The sequence below is a fragment of the Neophocaena asiaeorientalis genome, unplaced genomic scaffold, assembly GCF_003031525.2.
Source record: "Neophocaena asiaeorientalis asiaeorientalis breed wild unplaced genomic scaffold, Neophocaena_asiaeorientalis_V1.1 scaffold40, whole genome shotgun sequence".
Classification (NCBI taxonomy): domain Eukaryota; kingdom Metazoa; phylum Chordata; class Mammalia; order Artiodactyla; family Phocoenidae; genus Neophocaena; species Neophocaena asiaeorientalis.
The window spans coordinates 4,816,732-4,843,561 of record NW_020185335.1 but is presented as its reverse complement, the minus strand read 5'-3'; the positions used below and the strand labels follow the sequence as shown (position 1 = coordinate 4,843,561).

Genomic DNA, 26,830 nt, shown 5'->3' with positions numbered 1-26,830 from the left:
GAGGAAAATATGGAGGTCAATGCTGCCAATCACTTTAGGGGAGAGTGGGACTTTCAGGGAGCGAGGGGGTTCTAAGGTGAAAAGCAGGAATACTCCAACAGTGAAAGGGAAGAAGGGGGAACTTTAAAAATGGCTTCTCCTGGGTGAGGCAAATCAAGACAGCAGTCCCATTGCCAGGGCCACAAGAATCACGAAGGCCTAGTAACTGAAACATGCAGAGGCCTCTCATAGGCGGAGTCAAGATGGCATACTGGGAGAATGTGGAATTCGCGTCTCCTCACAACTAGGGCACCTACCAGGTACTGGTGGGGGACCACGGACACCTAAGGGAACGGGAGGAACCCCCAGTGACTGGGTAGGACGTGGGGTGTGGGGGTAGTGAAGGGGGAGGAGAAGTGGAGGCAGGATGAGATGGGCGCCCTTGAGGGCTGGCTGTGGGAGGGGAGGGGATCCCACACCCGAAAGGGGAAATTGGGGAACCACTGGGACGGCAGAGGATCAAAAGGGAGCATGGCCAGGTTTACCATGCCCACGTGGGACCCTGGGAGACTGCTGAAGACCCAGGCCTGATCCTCTGCCCACAGAGGCCCCCTCCAGCTGTGCAGGTCCTGAGGGAGTGGGAGGAAGGCAAGGCGGAGTAAAAGTAAAGGCCGGACCTCCAGGACCGGCACCCCTGAGGGGCGGCTGGGGGAGGTGAGGAGCTCCTACACCAAGCAGTACCCACCCCCGTTAGGGGGCAAGAACCTGGGAGAGAAGGTGTGGGAGGGGCGCAGAGGAACAGAAAAGAACGCGGCCAGTGCGTTCCCCTGTCCACTTAGGCATCAGGAAGGCTGCTGGGCTCCCAGGCCTAATCCTCTGCCCTCGGAGCCTCCCTCCTGCGCACAGAGCCCAAGCCCCGCCCCCAAACCCCCACCCAGGGCCCCACCTCTACACTGGGAGACCCCGTCCAATGAGCTGGGCCTAAACCCCAACCACACACCCTCACTCAGGGCCCTACCTCCAAACTCTGGAACCCCACACTCCAGAGGCCCTCCTTTGGATGTGCCGCCTCTCCCCCTCCCCAAGTCCTAAGCAGACACCCCACCCCATGCTTGAATGTCACCCCACCTAGGCCCTGCCTCCAAGGGACTTTTCCAGCTACCTAGGTCCTGAGCCTAGGCCCCGCCCCATGCTCAAACGTCACTCCCCTAACCGCCTAGGACCCACCTCACCCTAAACCCCACCCCTGACTAGAGTTCCACCCCCACCTGCTTCAATTATAGTTTTATTTTTCCTAATATATTTTTTATCTTTCTAATTTTATTTTCTATTTTATTCTTTGATATTGTACTGTTCCTTTCTTTCTTCTTTTTTTTTTAACTGCACCATGAAGCTTGTGGGATTTTGGTTTCCAAGTCACAGGTCCTGCCCAAGATCCTGTGGTGAGAGCTCAGAGTCCAAACCTCTGGACTAATGGAGAACCTCAGACCCCAGGGAATATTAATAGGAATGAGGCCTCCCAGAGGTCCTCATCTCAGCACCAAGACCTGACTCTATCCAACTGCCTGCAAACTCCAGTGCTGGACGTCTCAGGACAAACAACCAGTAAGACAGGAATACAGCACCACCCATCAAAAAAAAAAAAGAAACAACAAAAAAAAATGTTACAGATGAAGGAGCAAGGTAAAAACCTGCAAGACCAAATAAACGAAGATAAAATAGGCAACCTACCTGTAAAATAATTCAGAGTTAGGATAGTAAAGATGATCCAAAATCTCGGAAACAGAACGGAGAAAATACAAGAAACATTTAACAAAGATCTAGAAGAACTAAAGAGCAAACAAACAGTGATGAACAACACAATTACTGGAATTAAAAATACTCTAGAAGGAATCAATAGCAGAATAACTGAGGCAGAAGAACGGATAAGTGAACTGGAAGATAAAATGGTGGAAGTAAACACTGCAGAGCAGAATAAATAAAAAAGAATGAAAAGAATTGAGGACAGTCTCAGAGACCTCTGGGACAACATTAAACACACCAATATTCAAATTACAGGGCTCCCAGAAGAAGAAGAGGAAAAGAAAGGGTCTGAGAAAATACTTGAAGAGATTATAGTCGAAAACTTCCCTAACATGGGAAAGGAAATAGTCAGTCAAGTACAGGAAGCAAAAAGAGTACATAAAGGATGAACCCAAAGAGAAACATGCTGAGACACATTAATCAAACTATCAAAAATTAAATACAAAGAAAAAATATTAAAAGCAGCAAGGGAAAAGCAACAAATAACATACAAGGGAATCCCCATAAGGTTAACAGCTGATCTTTCAGCAGAAACTCTATAAGCCAGAAGGGAGTGGCAGGACATATTTAAAGTGAGGAAAGGGAAAAACCTACAACCAAGATTACTCTACCCAGCAAGGATCTCATTCAGATTCGATGGAGAAATTAAAACCTTTACAGACAAGCAAAAGCTGAGAGAGTTCTGCACCACCAAACCAGCTTTACAACAAATGCTAAAGGAACTACTCTAGGCAAGAAACACAAGTGAAGGAAAAGACCTACAAAAACAAACCCAAAACAATTAAGAAAATGGTAATAGGAACATACATATCCATAATTACCTTAAATGTAAATGAATTAAATGCTCCAACCAAAAGACATAGACTGGATGAATGGATACAAAAACAAGACCCATATATATGCTTTCTACAAGAGACCCACTTCAGACCTAGCGACACATACAGACTGACAGTGAGGGGATGGAAAAACATATTCCACAAAAATGGAAATCAAAAGAAAGCTGGAGTAGCAATTCTCATATCAGACAAAATAGACTTTAAAATAAAGACTATTACAAGAGACAAAGAAGGACACTACATAATGATCAAGGCATCAATCCAAGAAGAAGATATAACAATTGTAAATATTTATGCACCCAACACAGGAGCACCTCAATAAATAACACAAATGCTAACAGCCATAAAAGGGGAAATCGACAGTAACACAACCATAGTAGGGGACTTTAACACCCCACTTTCACCAATGGACAGATCATCCAAAAGGAAAATAAGGAAACACAAGTTTTAAATGATACATTAAACAAGATGGACTTAACTGATATTTATAGGACATTCCATCCAAAAATAACAGAATACACTGTCTTCTCAAGTGCTCATGGAACATTCTCCAGGAAAGACGATATCTTGGGTCACAAATCAAGCCTTGGTAAATTTAAGAACACTGAAATCGAATCAAGCATCCTTTCCAACCACAATGTTAGGAGACTAGATATCAATTACAGGAAAAAAACTGTAAAAAATACAAACACATGGAGGCTAAACAATATGCTACTAAATAACCAAGAGGTCACTTAAGAACTCAAAGAGAAAATCAAAAAATGCCTAGAAAGAAATGACAATGAACACACGATGACCCAAAACCTATGGGATGCAGCAAAAGCAGTTCTAAGCAGGAAGTTTATAGAAATACCATCCTACCTCACAAACCAAGAAAAATCTCAAATAAACAACCTAACTTTACACCTAAAGCAAATAGAGAAAGAAGAACAAAAATAACCCAAAGTTAGCAGAAGGAAAGAAATCATAAAGATCAGATCAGAAATAAATGAAAAAGAAATAAAGGAAAGAATAGGAAAGATCAGTAAAACTAAAAGTCAGTCCTTTGAAAAGTTAAACAGAATTGATAAACCATTAGCCAGACTCATCAAGAAAAAAAGGGAGAAGACTCAACAGAACTAAAAATGAAAAAGAAGTAACAACTGACCCTGCAGAAATACAAAGGATCATGAGAGATTACTACAAGCATCTATATGTCAATAAAATGGACAACCTGGAAGAAATGGACAAATTCTTAGAAAAGCACAACCTTCTGACAATGAACCAGGAAAAAATAGAAAATATAAACAGACCAATCACAAGCACTGAAATTGAAACTGTGATTAAAAATTTTCCAATGAACAAAAGCCCACGACCACATAGCTTCACAGGCAAATTCTATCAAATTTACAGAAGTGCTAACACCTATCCTTCTCAAACTCTTCCAACATATAGCAGAGGGAGGAACACTCCCAAACTCATTCTATGAGGCCACCATCACCCTGATACCAAAACCAGACAAAGATGTCACAAAGAAAACTACAGGCCAGTATCACTGATGGACATAGATGCAAAAATCCTCAGCAAAATACTAGCAAACAGAATCCAACAGCACATAAAAAGGATCATATACCATGATCAAGTGGGGTTTATCCCAGGAATGCAAGGATTCTTCAATATACGCAAATCAATCAATGTGATACAACATTTTAAAAAACTGAAGGATAAAAACCATATGATAATCTCAATAGATGCAGAAAAAGGTTTTGACAAAATTCAGTACTCATTTATGATGAAAACTCCAGAAAGTAGGCAGAGAGTGAACTTACCTCAACATAAAGATGATCATATATGACAAACCCAGAGACAACATCGTTCTCAATGGTGAAAAACTGAAACCATTTCCACTAAGATCAGGAACAAGACAAGGTTGCCCACTCTCACCACTATTATTCAAAATAGTTTTGGAAGTTTTAGCCACAGCAATCAGCGAAGAAAAAGAAATAAATGGAATCCAAATCGGAAAAGAATTAAAACTGTCACTGTTTGCAGATGACATGATACTATACAAAGAGACTCCTAAAGATACTACCAGAAAACTACCAGAGCTAATCAATGAATTTGGTAAAGTAGCAGGATACAAAATTAATGCACAGAAATCTCTTGCATTCCTATACACTAATAATGAAAAATCTAAAAGAGAAATTAAGGAAATGCTCCCATTTATCATTACATCAAAAAGAATAAAATATCTAGGAATAAACCTACCTAAGGAGACAAAAGACCTGTACACAGAAAACTATAAGACACTGATGAAAGAAATGAAAGATGATACCAACAGATGGAGAGATCTACCATGTTCTTGGATTGGAAGAATCAACATTGTGGCAATGACTACACTACCCAAAGCAATCTACAGATTCAATGCAATCTCTATCAAACTACCAATGGCATTTTTCACAGAACTAGAACAAAAAATTTCACAATTCGTATGGAAACACAAAAGACCCCGAATAGGCATAGCATTCTTGAGAAAGAAAAACAGAGCTGGAGGAATCAGGCTCCTGGACTTCAGACTATACTACAAAGCTATAGTAATCAAGACAGTATGGTACTGGCACAGAAACAGATATATAGATCAATGGAACAGGACAGAAAGCCGAGAGATAAATGCACGCACATATGATCACCTTATTTTTGATAATGGGGCAAGAATACACAATGGAAAAAAGTCTCTTCAATAAATGGTGCTGGGGAAACTGGACAGCTACATGTAAAAGAATGAAATTAGAACACTCCCTAACACCATACACAAAAATAAACTCAAAATGGATTAAAGACCTAAATTTAAGGCCAGAAACTATCAAACTCTTAGAGGAAAACATAGGCAGAACACTCTATGACATAAATCACAGCAAGATCCTTTTTGACCAGCCTCCTAGAGAAATGGAAATAAAAACTAAAATAAACAAATCGGACCTAATGAAACGTAAAAGCTTTTGCACAGCAAAGGAAACCATAAACAATACAAAAAGACAACTCACAGAATGGGAGAAAATATTTGCAAATGAAGCAACTGACAAAGGATTAATCTCCAAAATTTATAAGCAGTTCATGCAGCTCAATAAAAACCACAAACAACCCAATCCAAAAATGGGCAGAAGACCTGAACAGACATTTCTCCAAAGAAGATATACAGATTGCCAACAAACACATGAAAGAATGCTCAACATCACTAATCATCAGAGAAATGCAAATCAAAACTACAATGAGGTATCACCTCACACTGGTCAGAATGGCCATCATCACAAATATCAACAAACAATAAATGCTGGAGAAGGTGTGGAGAAAAGGGAACCCTTTTGCACTGTTGGTGGGAATGTAAATTGATACAGCCACTATGGAGAACAGTATGGAGGTTCCTTAAAAAACTAAAAATAGAACTTCCATATGACCCAGCAATCCCACTACTGGGCATATACCTGAGAAAACCATAATTCAAAAAGAGTCATTTACTACAATGTTCATTGCAGCACTATTTACAATAGCCAGGACATGGAAGCAACCTAAGTGTCCATCGACAGGTGAATGGATAAAGAAGATGTGGCGCATATATACAATGGAATATTACTTACCCATAAAAAGAAATGAAATTGAGTTATTTGTAGTGAGGTGGATGGACCTAGAGTCTGTCATACAGAGTGAAGAAAGTCAGAAAGAGAAAAACAAATACTGTATGCTAACACATATATATGGGGGAAAAAAAAAAGGTTATGAAGAACCTAGGAGCAGGACAGCAATAAAGATGCAGACCTACTAGAGAATAGACTTGAGGACACGGGGAGGGGGAAGGGTAAGCTGGGACAAAGTGAGAGAGTGGCATGGACATATATACACTACCAAATGTAAAACAGATAGCTAGTGGGAAGCAGCCGCATAGCACAGGGAGATCAGCTCGGTGCTTTGTGACCACCTAGAGGGGTGGGATAGGAAGGGTGGGAGGGAGGGAGACGCAAGAGGGAAGGGATATGGGGATATATGCTTATGTATAGGTGATTCACTTTGTTATACAGCAGAAACTAACACACCATTGTAAAGCAATTACACTCCAATAAAGATGTTTAAAAAGAAACATCTCAAATACTGTAAGGCTGCATCTGCCAGTCCCTGCCCATGGGAGCAAGAAGCTTGTTTTCAGGCCTGATTTTCACCTTTAGGCAAAAGCAACAGCAGAAATGTAAAACTCATAGCAGCAATCTCAAATTTGACAATAAATAACTTGTTTTAAACAGGAAAATATAACCGTATTGTTCATTAGGTTCTTGATCTGAATGATTTTTGCTTTGCCATCTATGAAGGTGACAGAGACTGACAACATTTTATGTCATGAGTGATTTTGCAGTGCTGCTAATATGTCTTACGATCTAGACTATTATAATATCCTTAATATTTCAAAAATGACTGAGGCTGGCATAGTATTTTTTTGTTTTGTTTTGTTTTTTTGCGGTACGCGGGCCTCTCACTGCTGTGGCCTCTCCCGTTGCGGAGCACAGGCTCCGGACGCGCAGGCTCAGTGGCCATGGTTCACGGGCCCAGCCGCTCCGCGGCACCTGGTATCTTCCCGGACCGGGGCACGAACCCGTGTCCCCTGTATCGGCAGGCGGACTCTCAACCACTGCGCCACCAGGGAAGCCCTGGCATGGTATTTTTGAACCTTTCCAAATGACGATTTGTTTTTACATCACATTAAAAATTTAGCCTGATAATTCAAACACCTGCACAATTCCATTCTTCTTCAACATAATATAAATTTTTATTCCATTGCAAAAAGCATAAAAACTCTATGCTTTGAAAACCTGTAAGATTAATAATTTATATCTCCAGTAGCAAAGAAAAATTGAGCCATCCTTATAGAATGGAATGATTTAGTATATGATACTCACCCACCAATAATAGGTCATCCATTCTCTTCCGAGTCATTATGATACAACCTGACAACTGATTTAATTATCGAACACTGTACCTGAGAAAGTCTTCTCCTATGAGAGAAACAAATGGACCACCCACCCATACCATTTAAATAGCCCACCATCCAATGCAAAATGTACTTTCCTCACCGAAACTAGCCAAAATTAATACTTTAAAAGAAACTAGAAAGATGGGAATGGGGGAGTTGGCGTGTAAAGTCCTACTTGTGTTATCTGAAGTGTAACAGTTTTAATATATTGACTTTCATATTTTGTCGAGGATCCTTGTTATTAGCTATGGGCACAGTCACACAAAGTCATATGATGTCACAATAGATTACAGTGTACACGGATTTAAACATTAATTTTTAAAATCATTTGGGGTAGTCTAGATAGACTTACACCTAGTATTTTATTAAATTTGTATGCCTGTAAAGTGTTTAGAAATGAACTAGCTTCATGGGGCTCAGTACAATAACGCTGTACTGAAGCAGCTTCTTTAAGATGCTGAAAATTAGGCTATGGCTATAAGCACTCCAGAGGAGGTCAAAGAACATCACAATAAACTACACATTAATAGCAAGCTTACATTTTTAGCCCCTCATTTTAGGGAGCCTATTAATTAGTAATATGACACTGATTATTTTATTTCCTTTTGTCAAGCCTGCAAATCTACCACATTTTGAGTGTTGCATTAAAAGGTCACAGCACAGTACCTCTTAAAAATGATAATTGATACTGAAGTTTCAGTTCCCACATTTAAACTACAGCAATATACAAACAACAAAATAGATACACAAAGACTAGGCATATTCATTTGTATACCTGTGTTTCTTATATTTGGTTTCTGACTGTATTTTAACTTTTTTTCCTCTCCCAGTCATATTCTATTAATTTTGGTCATAGTTAATATAGATGAGTAGTACAATGGCATCTTTAAATTGTTTTTAAAGATCATTTATTAACTTGAGGTCGCAATTTACCCCAATGTGACCTCTAGTTGCTTGGCTTGGGTATTATTCCATATATATGAAAATGTGATGGAGCTCCTTTGTCAAGAATTATATAATTTTAATGAAGAGACAAAAATATCCCTCACCCAAAGCACTGACCTAAATTAGACATCAATTTTCCAGACACTCATACAGTCTCTTTAATTATATTCTAGTCATTAAAATGGTACCATATTGCCTAGAAGTGCAGAGAATTCCATTTGGTTCCCAAATGAGAGACTTTACACAAATCTTCTCCCCAAATATATGCAACATCACACGAACTACAGCAACAAGTAAAGTTAATTTGACTAAATATTTAGGTTTTACATTCACACTAATATTGAGATACAGTTAGAGATTCCAGAAAGACCCCTCCCCATCTCTCAAAGACCAGATAAGACTAATAATTGTGTTACACAAGACTCATCTTCCACCGAAGATACCCAGCAAACTTGGGGTCCATTTCAAAGTCTGTCATATTTTTCCCAGAACACATTTCCTCGGGATATATTGATTTACCTGGACTGGGCGAGAGGGTCATGGAAGGAAATTTCTATTGCCCCACAACTATCATTTTGGTTAATAAGAACTGCTCGTGTTGAAGACATATTTAAAAGAAAATCAGAATCGAGTTCCTCTAAGGAAGAGATAATCTTATTAACTCAAGTATTCATTTGTTAAACAAATATTAATTTTTGGGTTAAGCATAAAATTTTATGGAGAAGGGACAGAGAGATAAGGAAATCTTTCAAACGCATATACTTTGCCTGCAGGAATACACTTATTACCTGCTGTGATGTCACTGGGTAATTTTCCTGGATGGTAGAGATTCACCTTAAGTCTTCCATCATTAAGAAAGAGGAGGAGACCCCCTGAAACCAGCTGAAGCTCACTGAATAGCAGTAGCCCCTCCTTATTCCAGGTTCGAAATTGAAAAGTGGCAGAAACTTCGTTCTCCCCGGAAGAGCCCGGCAGTGCTAAGTAACTCCTGGGGCTCAGAAAAGTCACAGGCACAGACTGTGGTTCTGAACAAGAAAACAACACATTTCCCTGAGAATAAAGTAAAAGAAAAAGCTTTAAGAATGACACTCACATCACCTTAGTGATAAAATCTGAAATACAGAGGCTGTTCATCAATCTCTAATTAGCCCTGATTTAAAACAACAACAAAAATTGCTATCAACATGAATATTCAAATCCTTGCCATATGTCTTAATGGTTCTTCAAATCCAGGGATACATGGTCAGGCAAATCTTTCCCTGCGTTTTCTGGGTGAAATTATTTCCTCCCCATCTCTCAGTTCACAAAGGCATCTAACTCAATGCAACTGAATCCAATAAAAAATTTATGTAAAACAACTCTTTTCTATGTTTTACTTGGTTTTCTCTTCCCACTTATTTCACCCTTTTGCTGCCTTTGGCTTCTAACCCACCCCATAACATAACCAACATTAATGAGCTACTGGTTTTCCTTCCATGTTTTTTCATAATTCTCTCTGTTTCCATTGACATATACAAATATATATATATACACATATATATGTATATACATGTTTAAGTTATGTGTTCACTTATACGTACATTCACGTACACCTAAATATGTTTTGAATACATATACCTACACACTAGGCATTATTTGTTTTATTAAAATAGGAGCCATGTTTTATGCTGTTTACTGTATCATGATTTTATCATTAACAAATAACTTATGGAAATCCCTTTGAGTTATCTGGCAGAAGCCTAATTCCTACTTTTATTGATTGCATAATATTTTACTATGTGAATGTTCCAATTTTAGTCAACTGTTTCCTTGTTAATGTATATTCACTTTGTTTCCAGGTTTTGCCTCTCTGAACAATGCAAGAATAAATAACTCTGCATGCTTCTCTATGTGCTGGTATTTTCAGTTCTGCAGAAGAGGGTTCTAAAAAAAGAACTATTGTATCTACATGTTTTAATAAATATTTCCAGCTTCTTCTCTGCCCACCAAAACAAGTTAAATTCTCCACATTTCCAACAGTAGTATACAAAGGTATGCTTTTCCTACATCCTTGACAAAGATATGCTTTTCCCCACATCCTTGACAGCAATAGGTATTACATATCTTTTAAATTTGCATAAGTTCAACAACAAAATACCAGAGTGATGTATCATTCTTATTTCTCTTGCATTTACCTAACAGTATATCTAAGCATTTTTCATGAGTTTGCTGCTCTTCTGGACTCGCTTTCCTCAGAACGGTCTGTTCATACCCTCTGCCTATTTTTCATTTTTCATTTTATTAGGTTTAACATTGCATAATACAATGTAGCACTTACATTCTTTTTTGAACCATTTTTGTCTTTTTCTTATCATTATGTGCTTGTCTTCAGATTTACATGTATTATTTCTTATCTAATGGTTTTTAGGTAGATCTTCAAGATACATTAGAATTGCATGAATTTTCATTAAAATATTGTACATGAAGGATTATTTTGCTATTAGAGTTAAATACATATTTAAGGATTAAAAAAAAGAAACGTAAAGGCCCGAACTATTTAGAAATAATTAGAATGTTCCTTAACAGGCTTCAGAAATCAAGATAAATGTTTTTATTTTACCCGAAAATAATCTTCAACAAATTTTCTAAATATAGATTTGAAAAGTCAATGAAATCACTTTATTTAGAAGAATACACATTGGAATTAAACTACTAGTCTTGGTTAAACAAAAACATTTGGCTATACTGTGATTCTGTTAAAAGTGAATTAGCTTTCACTGCAGACAAATACCTTGCCCCAGTGAATGAAATAACAAAAGCAGAAGAGTGAAATAAACTGACCCATAATGTAAAGGCAATTATAAGACTAACAAACCTGGTAAAAATGGAAACATTTACCAGCTGCATTTGGACAGCTGTCTGCTACTCTACAAGCAGCAAATCCTCTTGGCAATGAAGAGTGGGTGCTAGTTGCATGAGCAGCTTCTGGAAACTCATTCTGCAATGAAACACTCACATCTATCTCTCTATAATATTTTTATTTTCCATTTAAATTCTTTTCCCTTTTTTAAAAAAAATACTATTTAAAAATCTTGCTGGATGGTGTACTCATATAAATACTATCAATTCACACAGAGAATTAAGAATAAAATGTTTTGTAAGCAATAAATAATCCCATGATGTGGTTTGGGTTTTGCTGACACAACATGAGCTTACATTTACATATTCTGAATTTTGAACAATTAAAGAAATGTATTCAAATGGATAGATGTGTCTGCTTTTCTGTCATTAAGCTGGTTAAGCTAGAAACCACATTTCACAGAATCTCTTTTCTTGTCTTGCTCTGGTTAAAATTTAGCCAAAAAGGGAGCTTGCATGATATGAGTCAGAAGTGAAAGGCTGGCCGTTTTCCCCCCAGAGGTTTTCTGTGTGTGATAAAGCCCAGTGAGGGAGGATCACAGAGGGGCTGGTTTATTCCAGCTTGTCCTGGCTTTCACTCTGCTCCATCTCTTCCTCCAGACAGCTGGGCTCCACTTTCCAGTGCCTCTGATGATTGTTAAGATCCCAGTCCTAAAATAGATCCTTGTTCCTAAACTCACAGTGGTGCTGCTTCCCTGACGGAACCCTGACCGATAACAGTTGTATTTAAATTCTGCTGCATTTCCATAGAATTAGAGTATAATGCAGCCTGACCAGCACTGCTCTTGGGACAGACTGGCAGATGCAATCTTGTAAAAGGCTATTAGTTTCTTTTATTGGTTATAAATGACCATGGCAAAATACAAATTTTTCAAATGCTTCTCTAATATAGATGGATGTTATCTGACTCCAGGAACTTGGTATGCTTCTTCAGAGAGTGTGTCAGGGAGTAACTTATAAAGGAAATTACAGAGTAAGAGAAATTAGTCTCCTGGGAGTAATAATATCACAACAAAATAAATTATCAGTTGCACCAAAAAAAGGCCTGCTTTACTTCATATAAATATAAAATAATCATGCCCTATGAATTTTAAATTTTTAACATAGAATTCATCCCTTACATGCATATTGCCAAGCAGAGAAATGTTTTTAAGGAACAAGAGTAAAGTCTAAAACATCACATCAAGTGGGAATTCAAAATGAAGCAATTGTTTTGTGTGTAGTTTTCCTCATTTGTTCACATGAAGACTCAAGTCTTACCATAATGATGATCTGTGGGTTCTGTTGCTTGGCCAAATCAATAACATCCACTCCATTATAATAGAGATTTTCTAAACACCCATGAAAATGTTTATGGGGGAATGACGCTGATTTTCCAGGTGCTGGAATCCCTCCAAAGCTGATCTTAGAAAGAAAAATGGCATCAATAATATTGTTTAGTGATTTTTTGATAATCTGCTTAAATAATTACGATTAGCAACTATAGCTGTAATCATCATAGATAGACCGATTTTTCAGTACCCTACACTGCCATATTGATAATTTCAAATGGAGATTAAAAAAAATTAAGATGCATATCTTGAAACAAATTTATATGCATTCAGTTTTCACTTACACAAGAGCTTGATTATCTTTTACAAGTTGCTCATCACACCTGATTTCAATATTTTTTGGTTGCTGAAGAAAAATACATCTTTATATCCATGCTAAACCTTGGCAGCTTTAACAATGTTACCAATTACAATGACATTTTGTTTCATATACATTTCTGGCACACATTGATATTTGTGCATTTGAACTGATTATTAATGAATCAATTAATCTATTTATTGCTACATTCTCTCCATAAATCTGCACTGTTCAGGAGTGCCCTTTACCCGCCCCTACCACCACCAATCGTGCAACACATTCTGTATTTACTTGTAATGAGACCTCTTCAAGAACATTTCCTACATGTGGCAATTTGTAACTACCCATTGCAGGCAAAAAAGATGACATTTCTTTGTAATAATAAATTAACGTACTGGAAGAAAGATGGGGCCTCAGTAGTATATGCACAAAATTTGCTACTTGAGTTAGGTCACCTAGAGGAACACTTCATCAGAACCTTGACTGACTCTGAACGTAGGTTTTCTATAGTACATTTTCTTTCATGTGGCTATACCACATATATATTACAAAGTCTGCATTAATTGAAACGTAACCATCACACCTCATAATCGAGATGTAGGTAACTGAACTCTCCCTGGGCGTGGAAACGATGTCTGTGCTCATCCACTGTAAAGTTGACTTGTTTGCCCAGGCGTTGGATGAGCACGGAATGCCAGTGCTGGTCGTCCAGCAGGCTGCCCAGGGTGAGACTGATCGGGCTGTGAGTGGAGGGCAGCTTAGCTTCACCTTAGAAGAGAAAAAAAATAACAGCACCATTATTCTCAGTTTAAAAAAAAGAAAAAAAAGTTCCTTTTGGGGGCACCAGAGTCTCTCATGATAATTGCAATCTCTTTCCATCCACTCCATCCAAAATGCTAGCCTGAATTTACCTCAAGTTTGAATATAATATGCTCTCAACCTTGTTGTAATTTCTTCCTCTGTTAATTCTCTTTATTAGCATTACCCACCATCACACACTCATTTTCAATATAAATTTTATCTTTGCTACAACCTCATTATTTTTACTACCTCGGTATTTTTCAATGACCCATCCCTTTCATCATGATGTCTGAAAATAGCTAAGTGGTTCTGTCAGCACTATGACATTGAAAGAGGGTCTTGTACAATTTGCAAATAGGAACCATTTTTACGTGCAAGTACAATATGGGCGTATATATATATATATGTGTGATATATATATATATATATATCACATACATACATAAACACTTGAATGTGGAAATATGGCACCTTAATTGTTAAAATAAGATAAGCTATAAAAGCATAAAGCTACTAAGGTGATATCTAAATGACCAGAGATTTTTCAAGCACTTTACCCAAATAGTTTTACCTGAATTAATAACTAAAAAGAGTTTTCCTCTTCTTAATTCCAGTGTGATGTGATCTCCATTTTGCCCTTGCCGGTGGAGTAGAATCCCATCGCTCTGCATAGTTTTAAATTTCAAAGAAATTATATCCTTTATTGGGCTCAGGGATTTTTGATCAAATCTGTAGAGAAGGCAGCTTTTCCCATCAAGATCAACCACCTCTGATCCTAGACAAAGATATTAAAAGTCATTCTAAGGATAAATATGCTTTTCATTAAAGCATTTTAAAAGTATATGTATAGAAAGAGCATTATACTTGTACCCATACATGTATAGTTCAGCTCCAAGCCAATCAAAATAATGGAAAATAAAACCACCAAATGTCTAATGCCTTCTAATTCCTGGGATTGATTCCATTTTAGTCTTTATTCACCTATTTACAAAATTCATGATCTAGAAATACATTTTGAAATGTATTCCTAATTTTCTCTTATATTATTAAAGGCTGTTTCTCATTCCATAATAAATTAGGGAAAAGGTTATAATCAATACCCATAAAACCACTTTGCATATTTCATGATCAATATTTTTAATGACATTCTTGAAATGTTGAAGTTAAATGGTTTTTTACCTTCTAAAAAAGTAGTTTTGAAATCTCAAAATTCCTTCTATATGGCATATATAAAAGAGATCGACACACAAATACAAACACATACATTGGACTCATCAATGCCACCTCAAGTATACATTAAACTGACCTTTGTGTTTTGTTTTATTTTATTATTTTTGTGGCTAAGTAATAGTATTTAAGAGCAATGCTATTTTCTGTCTTCTCAAGGGCACTGTTGGAAAGATATTCACTTAATGACATTATAAGGGCTGTTCTGCATTTGTGTCATAACTGTGACATTGACAGGTTTTTTCAGCTTTCTGACAGTGTCTTATCTACTCATTGTCAAGATCACTTTTATTCAGTTCATCTGATAAAAGATGTCATGTTATACCAGTAACATAACAGTACATCTGTCAAAATCAGTTGCACCCTGAGCAAAGAACTGATAATTCTCAGAAAGCCTTGCAGTGTTTCCTACATTTCACAAGTCAAAGATTTTTTTTTTTAAGGCAATTACCCTTGAGAGTGCATTTATGTAATAAATGAAGAGGTTAGGGAAACCCAATAAAATAGGAAGCTATTTTTCAACTGGTTAGGTGACTTCTCCCAGTCAACAAAACGACATTACAGTTCACTCATCTTGTTTCATTCGACAAAATTATTACATCAACTTGTATGTCCAAATATGCATTTCTTTCAGATTATCCATCATATGTAATGGGAACCATTTATATTCACCACCGCCCCCAATTTTTTCCAACTATTTTATGCAGCTATCTTTTGGAAATTCAGAGGTTTGATTTTTCCACGTCTTGTTAATGTGCTTATAAAAGAATTCATTCACCAAGTGCACATGAATAAACATTGCATTCTGTAGAAAGAATAATGTTAACTGAATAATTACTCCTTGTTATATAGCTGAATAAATGTGCATGGCAAAAACATAACTGTGACAAATACAAATAATGTGTTCTATGATAATTAGATTACAATAAATTAAGAAGAATTCCAATAAGACAGACTTTAAATGCTGACACATTTGGAGCCATGCAGTTATCTCTGAGTTAATGCATTGCTTAAAGGCAACCGTCATTATAATGATTTTATTTCAGATAAAGTCTATTTTTGGAATTAGCTACCAAGAGAATTTTTTCCCCAATGAACGTCTAGCCTGTGATACTTCAGCCTTCTATTTCTTTTTTTCTCTCTTCTTCACTACTGTTGCTATTACATTATAATGGTCATATCAGCCTTTCATGGCACAAGAGCTTTGTGCCTGGAATATCTCCATCAGTAAAATGGGATAGTGAGAAACATATTAGACTATTGATGCCTAAAGCAATGGTATACTACTTCATCTCTTAAATGGAAGCCACTTGGCATTTTCTCTCTTACCTATTATGTTCTTACTTCACAGGTATCACACTAAGTAGTTGGGTCCATTCATTCAATAAATATTTATTTAGCCCATCCAGTCTGAGGCCGTGTGATGGATGCTGAGATAAAAGAGGGATCAACACCAACATGGCCCTTGTCCTCACGGAACTTACATTCAGTGAAGACAGGCAACAAATAGCAAGTAAAAAAGTAAGTTCGCATTCCCACCAGCAGTGCAGGAGGGTTCCCCTTTCTCCACACCCTCTCCAGCATTTATTGTTTCTAGATTTTTTGATGATGGCTATTCTGACCGGTGTGAGATGATATCTCATTGTAGTTTTGATTTGCATTTCTCTAATGATGACTGATGTTGAGCGTTCTTTCATGTGTTTGTTCAAATGTAAAATAGATAGCTAGTGGGAAGCAGCCGCATAGCACAGGGAGATCAGCTCGGTGCTTTGTGACCACCTGGATGGGTGGGATAGGGAGGGCGGGAGGGAGGGAGATGCAAGAGGGAAGAGATATGGGAACATATGTATATGTATAACTGATTCACTTTGTTATGAAGCAGAAACTAACACACCATTGTAAAGCAATTATACTCCAATAAAGATGTAAAAAATAAATTAAAATTTAAAAAAAAAGTAAGTTCGTAAACCATTACAGACCATAACAGGCATTCTGATCAAGATTAAAAGAAGCCTGGGGTCACTTTAATTAAGGTAGTTGGGAAAGCTCAGTTCTCAGGTCTAGAAACCTGATGCTAAAGCAGATGGTAATCAATAATCTTCTTACTCTTGTCAGTCTTCAAGTCCTAAACTTGTCCGCATAAAATAATTACTCTTATGCTTAATTTTAAGATGGCTAGACATTCTCCCAACACATTCTGTCATTCATTATCATGAAAGGAAGCTCTGAGGATGCTGAGAAACTCCAGTGGCAGTCAGTAACTCAGCTCTCAGATTTCACATGCAATGTGAACAATACCCTTCGGGGAAAAAAAGCTAAATATATTTCAGAATGTAAGTACAATGTCAGTACAGGGAAACTTCAAGTTATATCCATGTAATATATTACAAGGATTTCCATAAAACAAAGGAATTCAGAATGGCCCTTATCAGTATTACTTTAGATAGAAAACTCACTTATAAACGCTATTTACAGAACTTATCTGATATATAAAAAGCATGCGATTTTAAACAATCATCATAAAACGTTGTGCTATGATAAATACAGTTAACGATATAAAAATCTGGAACTATCTGAAAAAAAATAATCTTTTGAGAGACAGAGGGAGAGAGAGGAAGAGAGTATCTGAATTTTCTCCAAGGATGCTGGTGGGAGAGACAGGTCTCTCTTGGAACTGATATCACCACTGTTAAGAAAATTGAAAAAGCTGGAAAATAAATCAAAGGAATAACTTAATGTCCTCTCAATGTCATGCTGGAGCTTTTTAAAAGAAGCCCGTCTAATTAATTCTAGGTGAATTCACAAATATATCTTATTTTACTATTTATTACTGATGAGGGCCAGTCTCTAAGTTACATGTTAAATTATAGTTTTGGGTTTTTTTTGTTTTCCCAGTAGAGATGCAAATAACTTCCATCAGATAGAAAATATATCCCCAAAGGTTATGGTTTTATTGCCCTGTTGGACATTAAACATTTGTGTACTTAACCTAGTGATAGTAATTCAACATTCTTTTTTCCAGCTTTTAGGAACCACTTGCATTCTTGGCCTATGGCCCCTTCCTTCTTGTATAGGACCAGCATCATAGCATCTTCAAATTTCTCTCTTTCTCATTATCTCTCATGTTTGCATTCACAGTCACATCTCCTTCTCTAACTCTGATCCTGTCACGTCTCTTTTATAAGGACCCCTGTGACGACACTGGGTCCACCTGGATGATCCAGGATAATCTCCCCAACTCAAGACCCGTAACTTAATCACAACTGTAAAGTACCTTTGTCATATAATGTAACATATTTACGGTTACAGAGCATTACTCTATCACAGCAAGTTACCTGCTCTCTTTGTCCCTGTTCCTTCATCTGTAACATGGGAATAATAGTACGTTCTTTTCTTTAAGTGAAGTATAGGTGATTTACAATATTTTGTTAATAACAGTATATTCTTCATAGGTCTGTTGTATGAATGCATATCTACACAATTTTTGGAAGTTGCTAGCATATAATTAGAATTCAATAAATTGTTAACTACTATTAATGCTATTACTTATTAGAACACTGGGCAGGGAAAGAGGGATAGCAAAAATAGTTTAATAAATACGTTTGGTGTGTTTATTTTTTAAAAGTGGACTCTAAAAAATAATGAATTTCTGAAGTGCACAAGAAATGCTCAATTACCAATGTCATTGCCAGGTTATGCAGCAATAATGATTTTGAACCATCTGTGGGTTCTGTGGCTTTTTCTCTGTCTGTCAGCAAATGCCTGAGCTGACTCACCATGGCAATTGTCGGTGACCTGAATCCTCCTCAGTGAATACCTCCATCTCAGATCTTCTCATTTAGAGCAGGAAGCAAGGAAAGAGGTGGCTCACAAAGACTGCAGGCCCTACTATCTTTATCAATTCTCCCCGTGACCCTGGGAAAGAGATGTAGCCTGCTTGATTTGCATGATTCAGAAATATAATCTCCCGTAGAATAAAGAGTTTTCTGAAAGAAAATATTCCTACTTCTTTCAGGGAGTTGTGTGAGAAGTGGAATTGCTGAAACACGTATCCTGCGCTCCTTCTGCAGCACATGTTTATGGAGACCTTTCCGCGAACACAGTGGAAGACACAGTAATGCATAACACGAAGAGCATTATTTTTTCCAGGAGCTTACGGTCTAGCAGGGAAGACGCACGTCCTTGAGATGTGATTATTCATGCTTCACTTCTGCATCAGGGCTGGGTCCTGAACGATTTCTAACACGTGCAGGAGGAGTTGAACCTCTCGGCCTCAGAGAAGGACGTTAACTAAAGGGCAGAAATGCTTCACCTCCGTGAGCAGCAAACTGCTTTTCTACCTCTGCATGTTTCACATGCAAACACACTCCTCATTGTCACATCTTCCACTTGACCCAGTACCGTTCCCTCTCCCTTGCAACCTATCCCTGCTCCAGAAGTTTGAGGCTTCTCCAGTTGTGAGGGGTTGCCATTTGAAAAAGCAATGTCTTCCCCACCCTGTAAGTGAATTACTAAGAAAAACACATCCAAGAGCATGATTTCTCAAATTGGGGTCCGTGGTCACACCACGTGAGAATCACCTAAGGAGAATCTCTTGTGGCCTCCGTAAACATTCAGCAAACATCCTGCACTCTGCCTGATGTCCGCTAATTTAGAATCTCTGAAAGACAACTCAAGAGTATAGGTTCCTGAGTGATCCTGAGGCAGACGACAGCATAAGGGTTATTTGACAAGAAGAAGAGGTAGCTTACACAAACCTGTTCTCTGAAAATGAACAACCTCATTGCACACTGAATTGTACCATGGAAAACAAAATTGTTTTATTTATCTATACCATAGGTGGTACTTGCAGAAAATTGTGGAGGTGGTAGTGACTTGTCCCTGAAACGTCTTTCAGGGAGAAATGGATTCTGTGAGTTAAACCATGAATCATAGCATTATTGATGAGATCAGTTGACTAAGAAACTTAAAAGAGAAAAATTGGAATAGAAAATGCATGAAATGGAAAACAAATCATTAAAAATAGAAAATTCACTTTATTGAAGGTCATGAAAGAGTTCTTGAAAAAGACATGAGACTCTTCTAATAATTCTTTGGGAATCATCCCAAAAACACAAATAGAAAAAGAGTGCTACCACTAGAGAAAACAGCTATGGACCAAACTCTTCTGGGCTAAATTGAATTCAGTCTTAAACACTGATCATACTGCCTCTCTATTTAAAAATTACTACCTATGAATCACTAAACAAACAGAGGTCCAATTTTGACTTCTAAAAAACATTAATCAGACTGAGTCACTGTTAAACTATTATATAGTGAAATATTAAAGCTACAGCATGATGTATAGGCATGTGAGATCTGCATTACAGAATTGTGCTTTTAAAGAGATGGAGAGGAGAGACCAAGCACCTGAGAAATCAACAGGAAATGGGTTGTTCTATTTTTGCATAGTAGCATAAAAGAACACAGAATGATTTAAGGGACTCTCAGGTTTAAAACAACTAAAATTAATATGGTGAAAAGGAAGAAGGCACAGGATCAAATGCTGTATATAACCACAGGGAAAAGGTGACTTTACTATCATGGTTTTTGTTTTGTTTTTTTCCAGTACGTGGGCCTCTCACTGCTGTGGCCTCTCCCGCTGTGGAGCACAGGCTCCAGACGCGCAGGCTCAGCGGCCATGGCTCACAGGCCCAGCCACTCCACGGCATGTGGGATCTTCCCGGACCGGGGGAAGAACCCGTGTCCCCTGCCTCGGCAGGCGGACTCTCAACCACTGCGCCACCAGGGAAGTCCACTATCATGGCTTTAAACAGACTGAGTTAAGGTCAGTGATAACACTCCAGGAGGTTATGGGAGCAAACATCATCATGGCCACTTACATATCAGTTTAAATTAACCTTTTAAATAGATTTGAAATCGGTAACATCTACTTCATCAAGGACGCTGGAGTGTATCACTGGAGGATGTAAGCTGGATTTCCGTTTCTAATATTTATTTGTTATTTTTGTGATGTCACAGAAATCACTTAAGTGCCAATTCTCAATTTCCTTATTTGGAATATGTGGAGAATAATTCCAACCTTTCATGCTATACCAAAAAAGCTGTTGGCACCCGAGGGAAATATCAAAATGCCTTGATAGTTATTATTTAGTATGCTATTATTATCATTTTAATAATAACAACTTTTGAAATTTCATATGTTCATCTCAGAGATATTTCTCTTCTCGTCAGTTGCTACTGCTTGAGGATAATAAATTTGGATGTTTACATATTTATTCATTTTTTGGTTTATATCATGGCTAATCAGATATTTTTCTTAATACCTCCACTTAACAAATAGTTACTGAACGTTTACTGTGCCAAGCTCTACAGTAGGAAGCTGTGTAACAGGGAACACATTCCATCCTCATGGATCCTCCAATCAGAAGGAAAAGAAAGACATCACATAACTCATCCCATCTGAACAGATGTTTTTACAAATTGTTAAGTGGAACTTGAAGGAAAAGGACAGGGTAATATCAGAGGTTTGAGCAGAAAGGTCTAAATTAGGTTACTGATTAGGGACGACATCTCCGAGGAAATGATATTTAAGCTGAGTAGATCACCACCTATGAGAACATCTAGGGTCAGGAAAGGAAGAGAAGGTCGGGGGAGAAGAGGGTGAGAAGAGCTGGGAGGGTGGGAGAGTCTGGAGAGGGATGGATGGTGTGGCAGAAACTAAATGGAAGAGTTCCACAGGGAGCTGAATTACTGGCAGATCACCTTGACCCTGTGAAAGCTTGGTTCCAGGTTTTTCTTGGACAGGTCTATTTAGGATTTGTCCTTAGTCCCAGGATGTAACAATTGGTCCTCAGTTACGGTGTTTATTCCTAAGGCAATGCCTTTCTGGCTTTTCAGGTAAAAGCCCAAAGTGTTTAACAAATCTCTCTAAACTGGCAGAACTTGGACTCCAAAGGTATCCTTCCCAGAACCAGGCAGATGCTGGATGAAGTCCTCAGGACTTGAGTCGCCCAGCTCTTGCTTTTGCCTGGTGCATAGTGGGCATGGGTAAGTCAGGGATCAGGCAAGGATTTAAGGGGAATGTGTATGCAGGAGTCAGGGCTCTCCCTCTCTGACACCCTCCTTTTCAGTATTCCACCCTAAATTTCTAACCACTCTGACAGTCTTGAACTCTGACCTCTGTCTCCTCAGCCTAGTAAAATCTGGCTACTTGCTGCTTGAGTATTATGACGTTCTTAGGAAAAAGTCAGTTAAATATGGATCTCCAGGAGTTTGCTTTCCATCTTTCAAGAATCAAGTCCTCTCAAGTTGCTGCCTGTTTTGAGCTGAATTTCAAAGCCCTGAAGCATTTTTTTTAATGTATTTTACTCAGCCACTATAATTGCTGTGGGCAGCAAGATAGTCCAATAAAAGCTACTGTTATGACTAGTACCTAAAAGCAAATCTCTCTCTTTTTGTAAAATTTTATAACTATTGACTTGTCCATTAATTTATTTAGGATTGCAAAATGGGCATATACTGATTCTACTATTCCTTGTTTATTTATATAAATATAACTTTAAAGAAAAATCCCCTCTAATCTTCTATTTGATTACCTTGAGGTACAGATCACCTAGGAAGAGTAGGATAAATGCTTGATGTTTTCTCGTCATTTATTAGCTTTCAAAATAATGAGTCGATTCCTTAATAGTTCTCCTAGGTGACCAATGAGGGTTCTTTTTTTAGTATTATCAAGAACCCATTCACTTAAATATAGTTAATATGTTTCAAAACTGCAGCTACTATCTTTATCGATGCTGAAATATTTCCATCTTTGGTCAGTGAGAGCCCCTTCAGTTGGCTGAGTTCTTTTGACATTATTCTGGTGGGTTTTCATAGTCTCCTTATTTTCTGGCATTCTAAAAGCTAACCTCATTTTAATTTTAATATAACTTCAGGTATCATCAAATTAAAATCTTAAGACTATAAACTTTGCAAAGAATTAGAATTTATCCACTTTGATTTTAGGCCAACATGAATCCATCTTCTTTTTAAACTCTGACATAAAATAGGATCCCTCAGCTACAGTATTAGCTGATAAACAGTCTGAGAGCAAGGACTGTATTTAAAGCACCTTGTCAAGATTTTATGTTGACATGTTGGAGCTAATAAGTAGGTATTGGATTCAATCACAACTATTCTTTAGGGTAAATCTAACACCTTTCCTGCTTTTCCTTTTTCCCCAACCCAACAGCTGGTGTGAGAGAGCTGCATCCTGAGTAGACAGAAGGCTTTTACTTAAGTTTTCTTTCAGTATTTTTTCACCCAGATAAACAGTTGCACTTTTCACGTTACTTTCTTATATTTCCTACTAATAATTTTCTAAATGGAAATCTACAGATGTAAGTAGTTCCAACTTCCGGTATTTTTTACATCATGAAATGCATCCTCTTATTTTAAGTTAACATGAGTTTTGTAATTTCTGACTTATTTCCATTTACTAAATAGAATCCATCATTTTCTCTCACACAGTCTGCATTTAAGCAAATAAACGTAATAGTGTAACACATCTGTACATTTCTTCTCTGCCAATCCTCTCACTCAGTTTTCCCTGTGCTCTATGCCTGATCTTTAATGGACTGAATATGACACTTGGATGACGGGAAAAGCCTTCCTGAATTTCCCCAGACCTGCCCCCATTCATTCATCTATCTGTCCAGAGGACTAATACCAAAAGAGGACCATCCGATTTCAATACAGTATAATGTGTGTATGATGTGACCAGGAGCAGAACACATCCTCTGACCTAAACAGGAAGTACTAGAGAAGTTGTTGGAAACAGTGATTTCTATGCAGAGAAAAGACAATGAGTAAAAGAATTATCTAGGTAGGGGAATGAAGGCTAGATGTGTGGTGATCGCCCTATGCTTCATGAAAAGATCCTAAGACTAGAAAAATCATGAAATCACAGCACTTCAAAGAAACTGTAATTATTTCACTACGGCCGGGCAGTTGGATGCTTTTATTCTGCTGAGGATGAGGAAGGAGAGATCGTGGATCGAAAAATGAGAGTGTTTACACAACAGCTAGAGAAAAGAAACTAAGAATCTATACTCAGGGCGATCGCTTCAGCAATTCACCCACCATTAACCATTATCTCCTGTGGCTTAATTTCTACTTCTTAAGCACTCCTCAGACTCACTCACTTGCACCCAGTTATTTTCCTTTCTTGCCTTTGTTTACCGTTGTTTACCCTTTGGGACACACTGAGCAGAGTAGTAGTTCTTCATCATCAAACACTGTCTTTTCTTTTTCTTTCTTCCACAAGTTATTTCCTTACCTACACCTCTTGTCTAGATCTGTAAACATGTTCACAGTGGCTATGGCCAAGACATCTGAAATTTATACTTTCCCTTTGAACCCATAAAATTTAGCTTCTGCTTCTCTCATTACTCAGGAAACAACATCAGGTTTACCGACATAAAAGTAGAACATGCTCTTTGATATGGATTTTTCCATTCACTTGATGCTCCTTCAGAACAAGTTACTGTTCTAACTCAGGGTAATAAAACCGGGTGTGGTTCTCACAACAGCCACTTTCCCAGCAATATTCACAGGGCCAGCTTGCATCTATAACTTCAGCCAACACACATATTAGGCACAAGGGGCCGGGGGGGGTCTGGCATAAAAATGCACACTACCTGAGAAACAGTACAAAGGACCTGTTTTAATTATGACAAATGCATTTCTGTTTTTCAAAGACATGAGTAGTTGTATAAACATAGCTTTAAACTTTATACTTTTCTTATCAACAGTAAGTGGAAAGGTTCTGATTTAATAACTAATGATATTTTATAGGTCTCGATTCTGTAACTTCACCCCAGAGGATGTGGAGTTCCAATCTTCCGTATTTCACAGTCACTTAAACTCAATGAGTCAGCGATGGAATTAATTCTCTCTCCTGCTCCCTTCCAGAACTTATTTGTTCCCCAGCGCCCCCTCCCAGTAAATGACACCACCTTCCAGACCGCTGCTCAGATCTGATAACTCAGTGTCCGCTCACATACAATCACTAAATTCTCTTGATTCGATGGCAGCCTCGGCATACTGTGAATCTGGTTCAAGTCAGAAGAACTCTCTCTCCTCATTGCTGGTCCTCTAGTTGGAGACTCCAGCTGTCACTTGTACAAAGGAGTTCAGAAGCCTCCCAACTGAGCTGCTGCCTCTGATCTCTACTCCTCACTTAGCCCTCCAGTCTGTACCCCTCATTTCAGTCTGAATGACCATTCTCAAATACAAACTGATCCCTCCAAACAATCCTCACTCCCGTTCTTGCCTAGAAGACACCGCTTCTCCTATTTGGACCATTCTCCCAGCCTCTCATGTGAAAATATCTGCACCTTAATTTCAAAACCTAGTTCCGTAAACTTTCTCATACTAACCTCAACTTATCGATCACGTTATTCCTAACACCCTATACTAACGCTGCCATATTTGGCATTGAGTCTGTGTAATTTTTATGACATTGCATAAAAGAAAAATGAAAGAAAAAATGTATTACTTTAAATTCCTCCCTATACCCAACAGCTAGTAGATTTCTCTTTCAGCAAGTGTCAACAGACATTTAAAGGATGAACACATGTATGATTCATCACGAGTACTGGTTTTGGAAGGTGACGGATCTGATTTTAAATCCTAGGTCTAACACAGGCTGTGTAATCCCAAAGTTCTTAATTTCTCTAAGTCCACTTTCGCCCATGTCAGGAGACTTGAAGCACCCTGGTATACAACATTCTTGAGTGAGTCACTTAGGCAAAGCCCACCCAAAAGTCATATTAACTTGGTGCAGGCAATGGGAACACACAAGCTGGCAGGTTGGATGCAATCCTCCAGGCCTTCCTCAAGCTCACAAGAGGCCCACTTCATTGCCGGCACATACAGGTGCGCTGGGACTGGGATCCGCGAGAACCCTGCTCATGTCGCACCCTCCCACACTTTTCCTTTTTTTAAGGATTGCGGAAGAATAGCCTTGCATATCTGGAGAAAATTCAGTCTGATCTTGGATCTGGGCTCCTCAGGAGAGTTGCAGACAAAATCTTGAGCGGGCTTCTTTCGCTGACCTACAGTTCTTCCTTTTGAGGGCAGGGGACACTGGTGGTCTCAGCTATTTCTGTGCCAGACAACCCAGAGCAAGCCACAGGGGTCATTCAGCAGACCATAAAATGGTAATATCCAAGTACCTACTTCACTGTGTTGTTGAAATGGTAAAAAATACCTGACACATATTAAGTGTTCAGTAAATGATGATTAAATAGTATCATGCTTTAGTAAACTAATATTCTGCAAGGCTAATGGTACGCAGAGGTGGAGAATAAGAGTGTTGACTATGGTGTAATTGAGGAATTAAAGTCAATTTGATCAAATACATTCCCACAAGGCATTCACACCCAACCCATTTTGAGGTTATTTTCAGTCATCTGTGAGAGTATTCTTCCATTAAGTTTATTTTTTTTTCTCTTTTATCCAAAGTTATCTGAAAGCCACTTTACATTGAATCCTGCTGTATCATTTTACCGTGTGTTTATGTTTGAGTTTAAAATGTTGGCTCTCACTATTGACCCTTCAACCGTGGGTCCATGAAAAAAGGAGGTTGACTAAGTGCCCGGATGGTGTGCTTACTCCAAGAGACAGCAGATGAATTAACAGCAAAAAGAATGTTTCATGGGGTTGCGGG

The 26,830-nt window shown here is 38.1% G+C and overlaps 1 protein-coding gene across 7 annotated transcripts in view; it reads right to left on the bottom strand.

Moving 5' to 3' along the window:
- CNTNAP4 (contactin associated protein family member 4) overlaps nt 1–26,830 on the bottom strand; it is a 259,706-nt gene that overhangs the window by 85,314 nt on the left and 147,562 nt on the right. For 5 of the 7 annotated variants that reach the window (XM_024735646.1, XM_024735648.1, XM_024735652.1 and 2 more), the window contains exons 5-8: nt 14,459–14,662; nt 13,670–13,854; nt 12,718–12,861; nt 9,348–9,609 (exon numbers count right to left, since the gene is read on the bottom strand). In XM_024735646.1, coding sequence (XP_024591414.1) covers nt 9,348–9,609; nt 12,718–12,861; nt 13,670–13,854; nt 14,459–14,662 — 795 coding nt within the window. The remainder of the gene's footprint in view (nt 1–9,347; nt 9,610–12,717; nt 12,862–13,669; nt 13,855–14,458; nt 14,663–26,830) is intronic. The other 2 variants (XM_024735649.1, XM_024735651.1) reach the window with 1 other exon arrangement.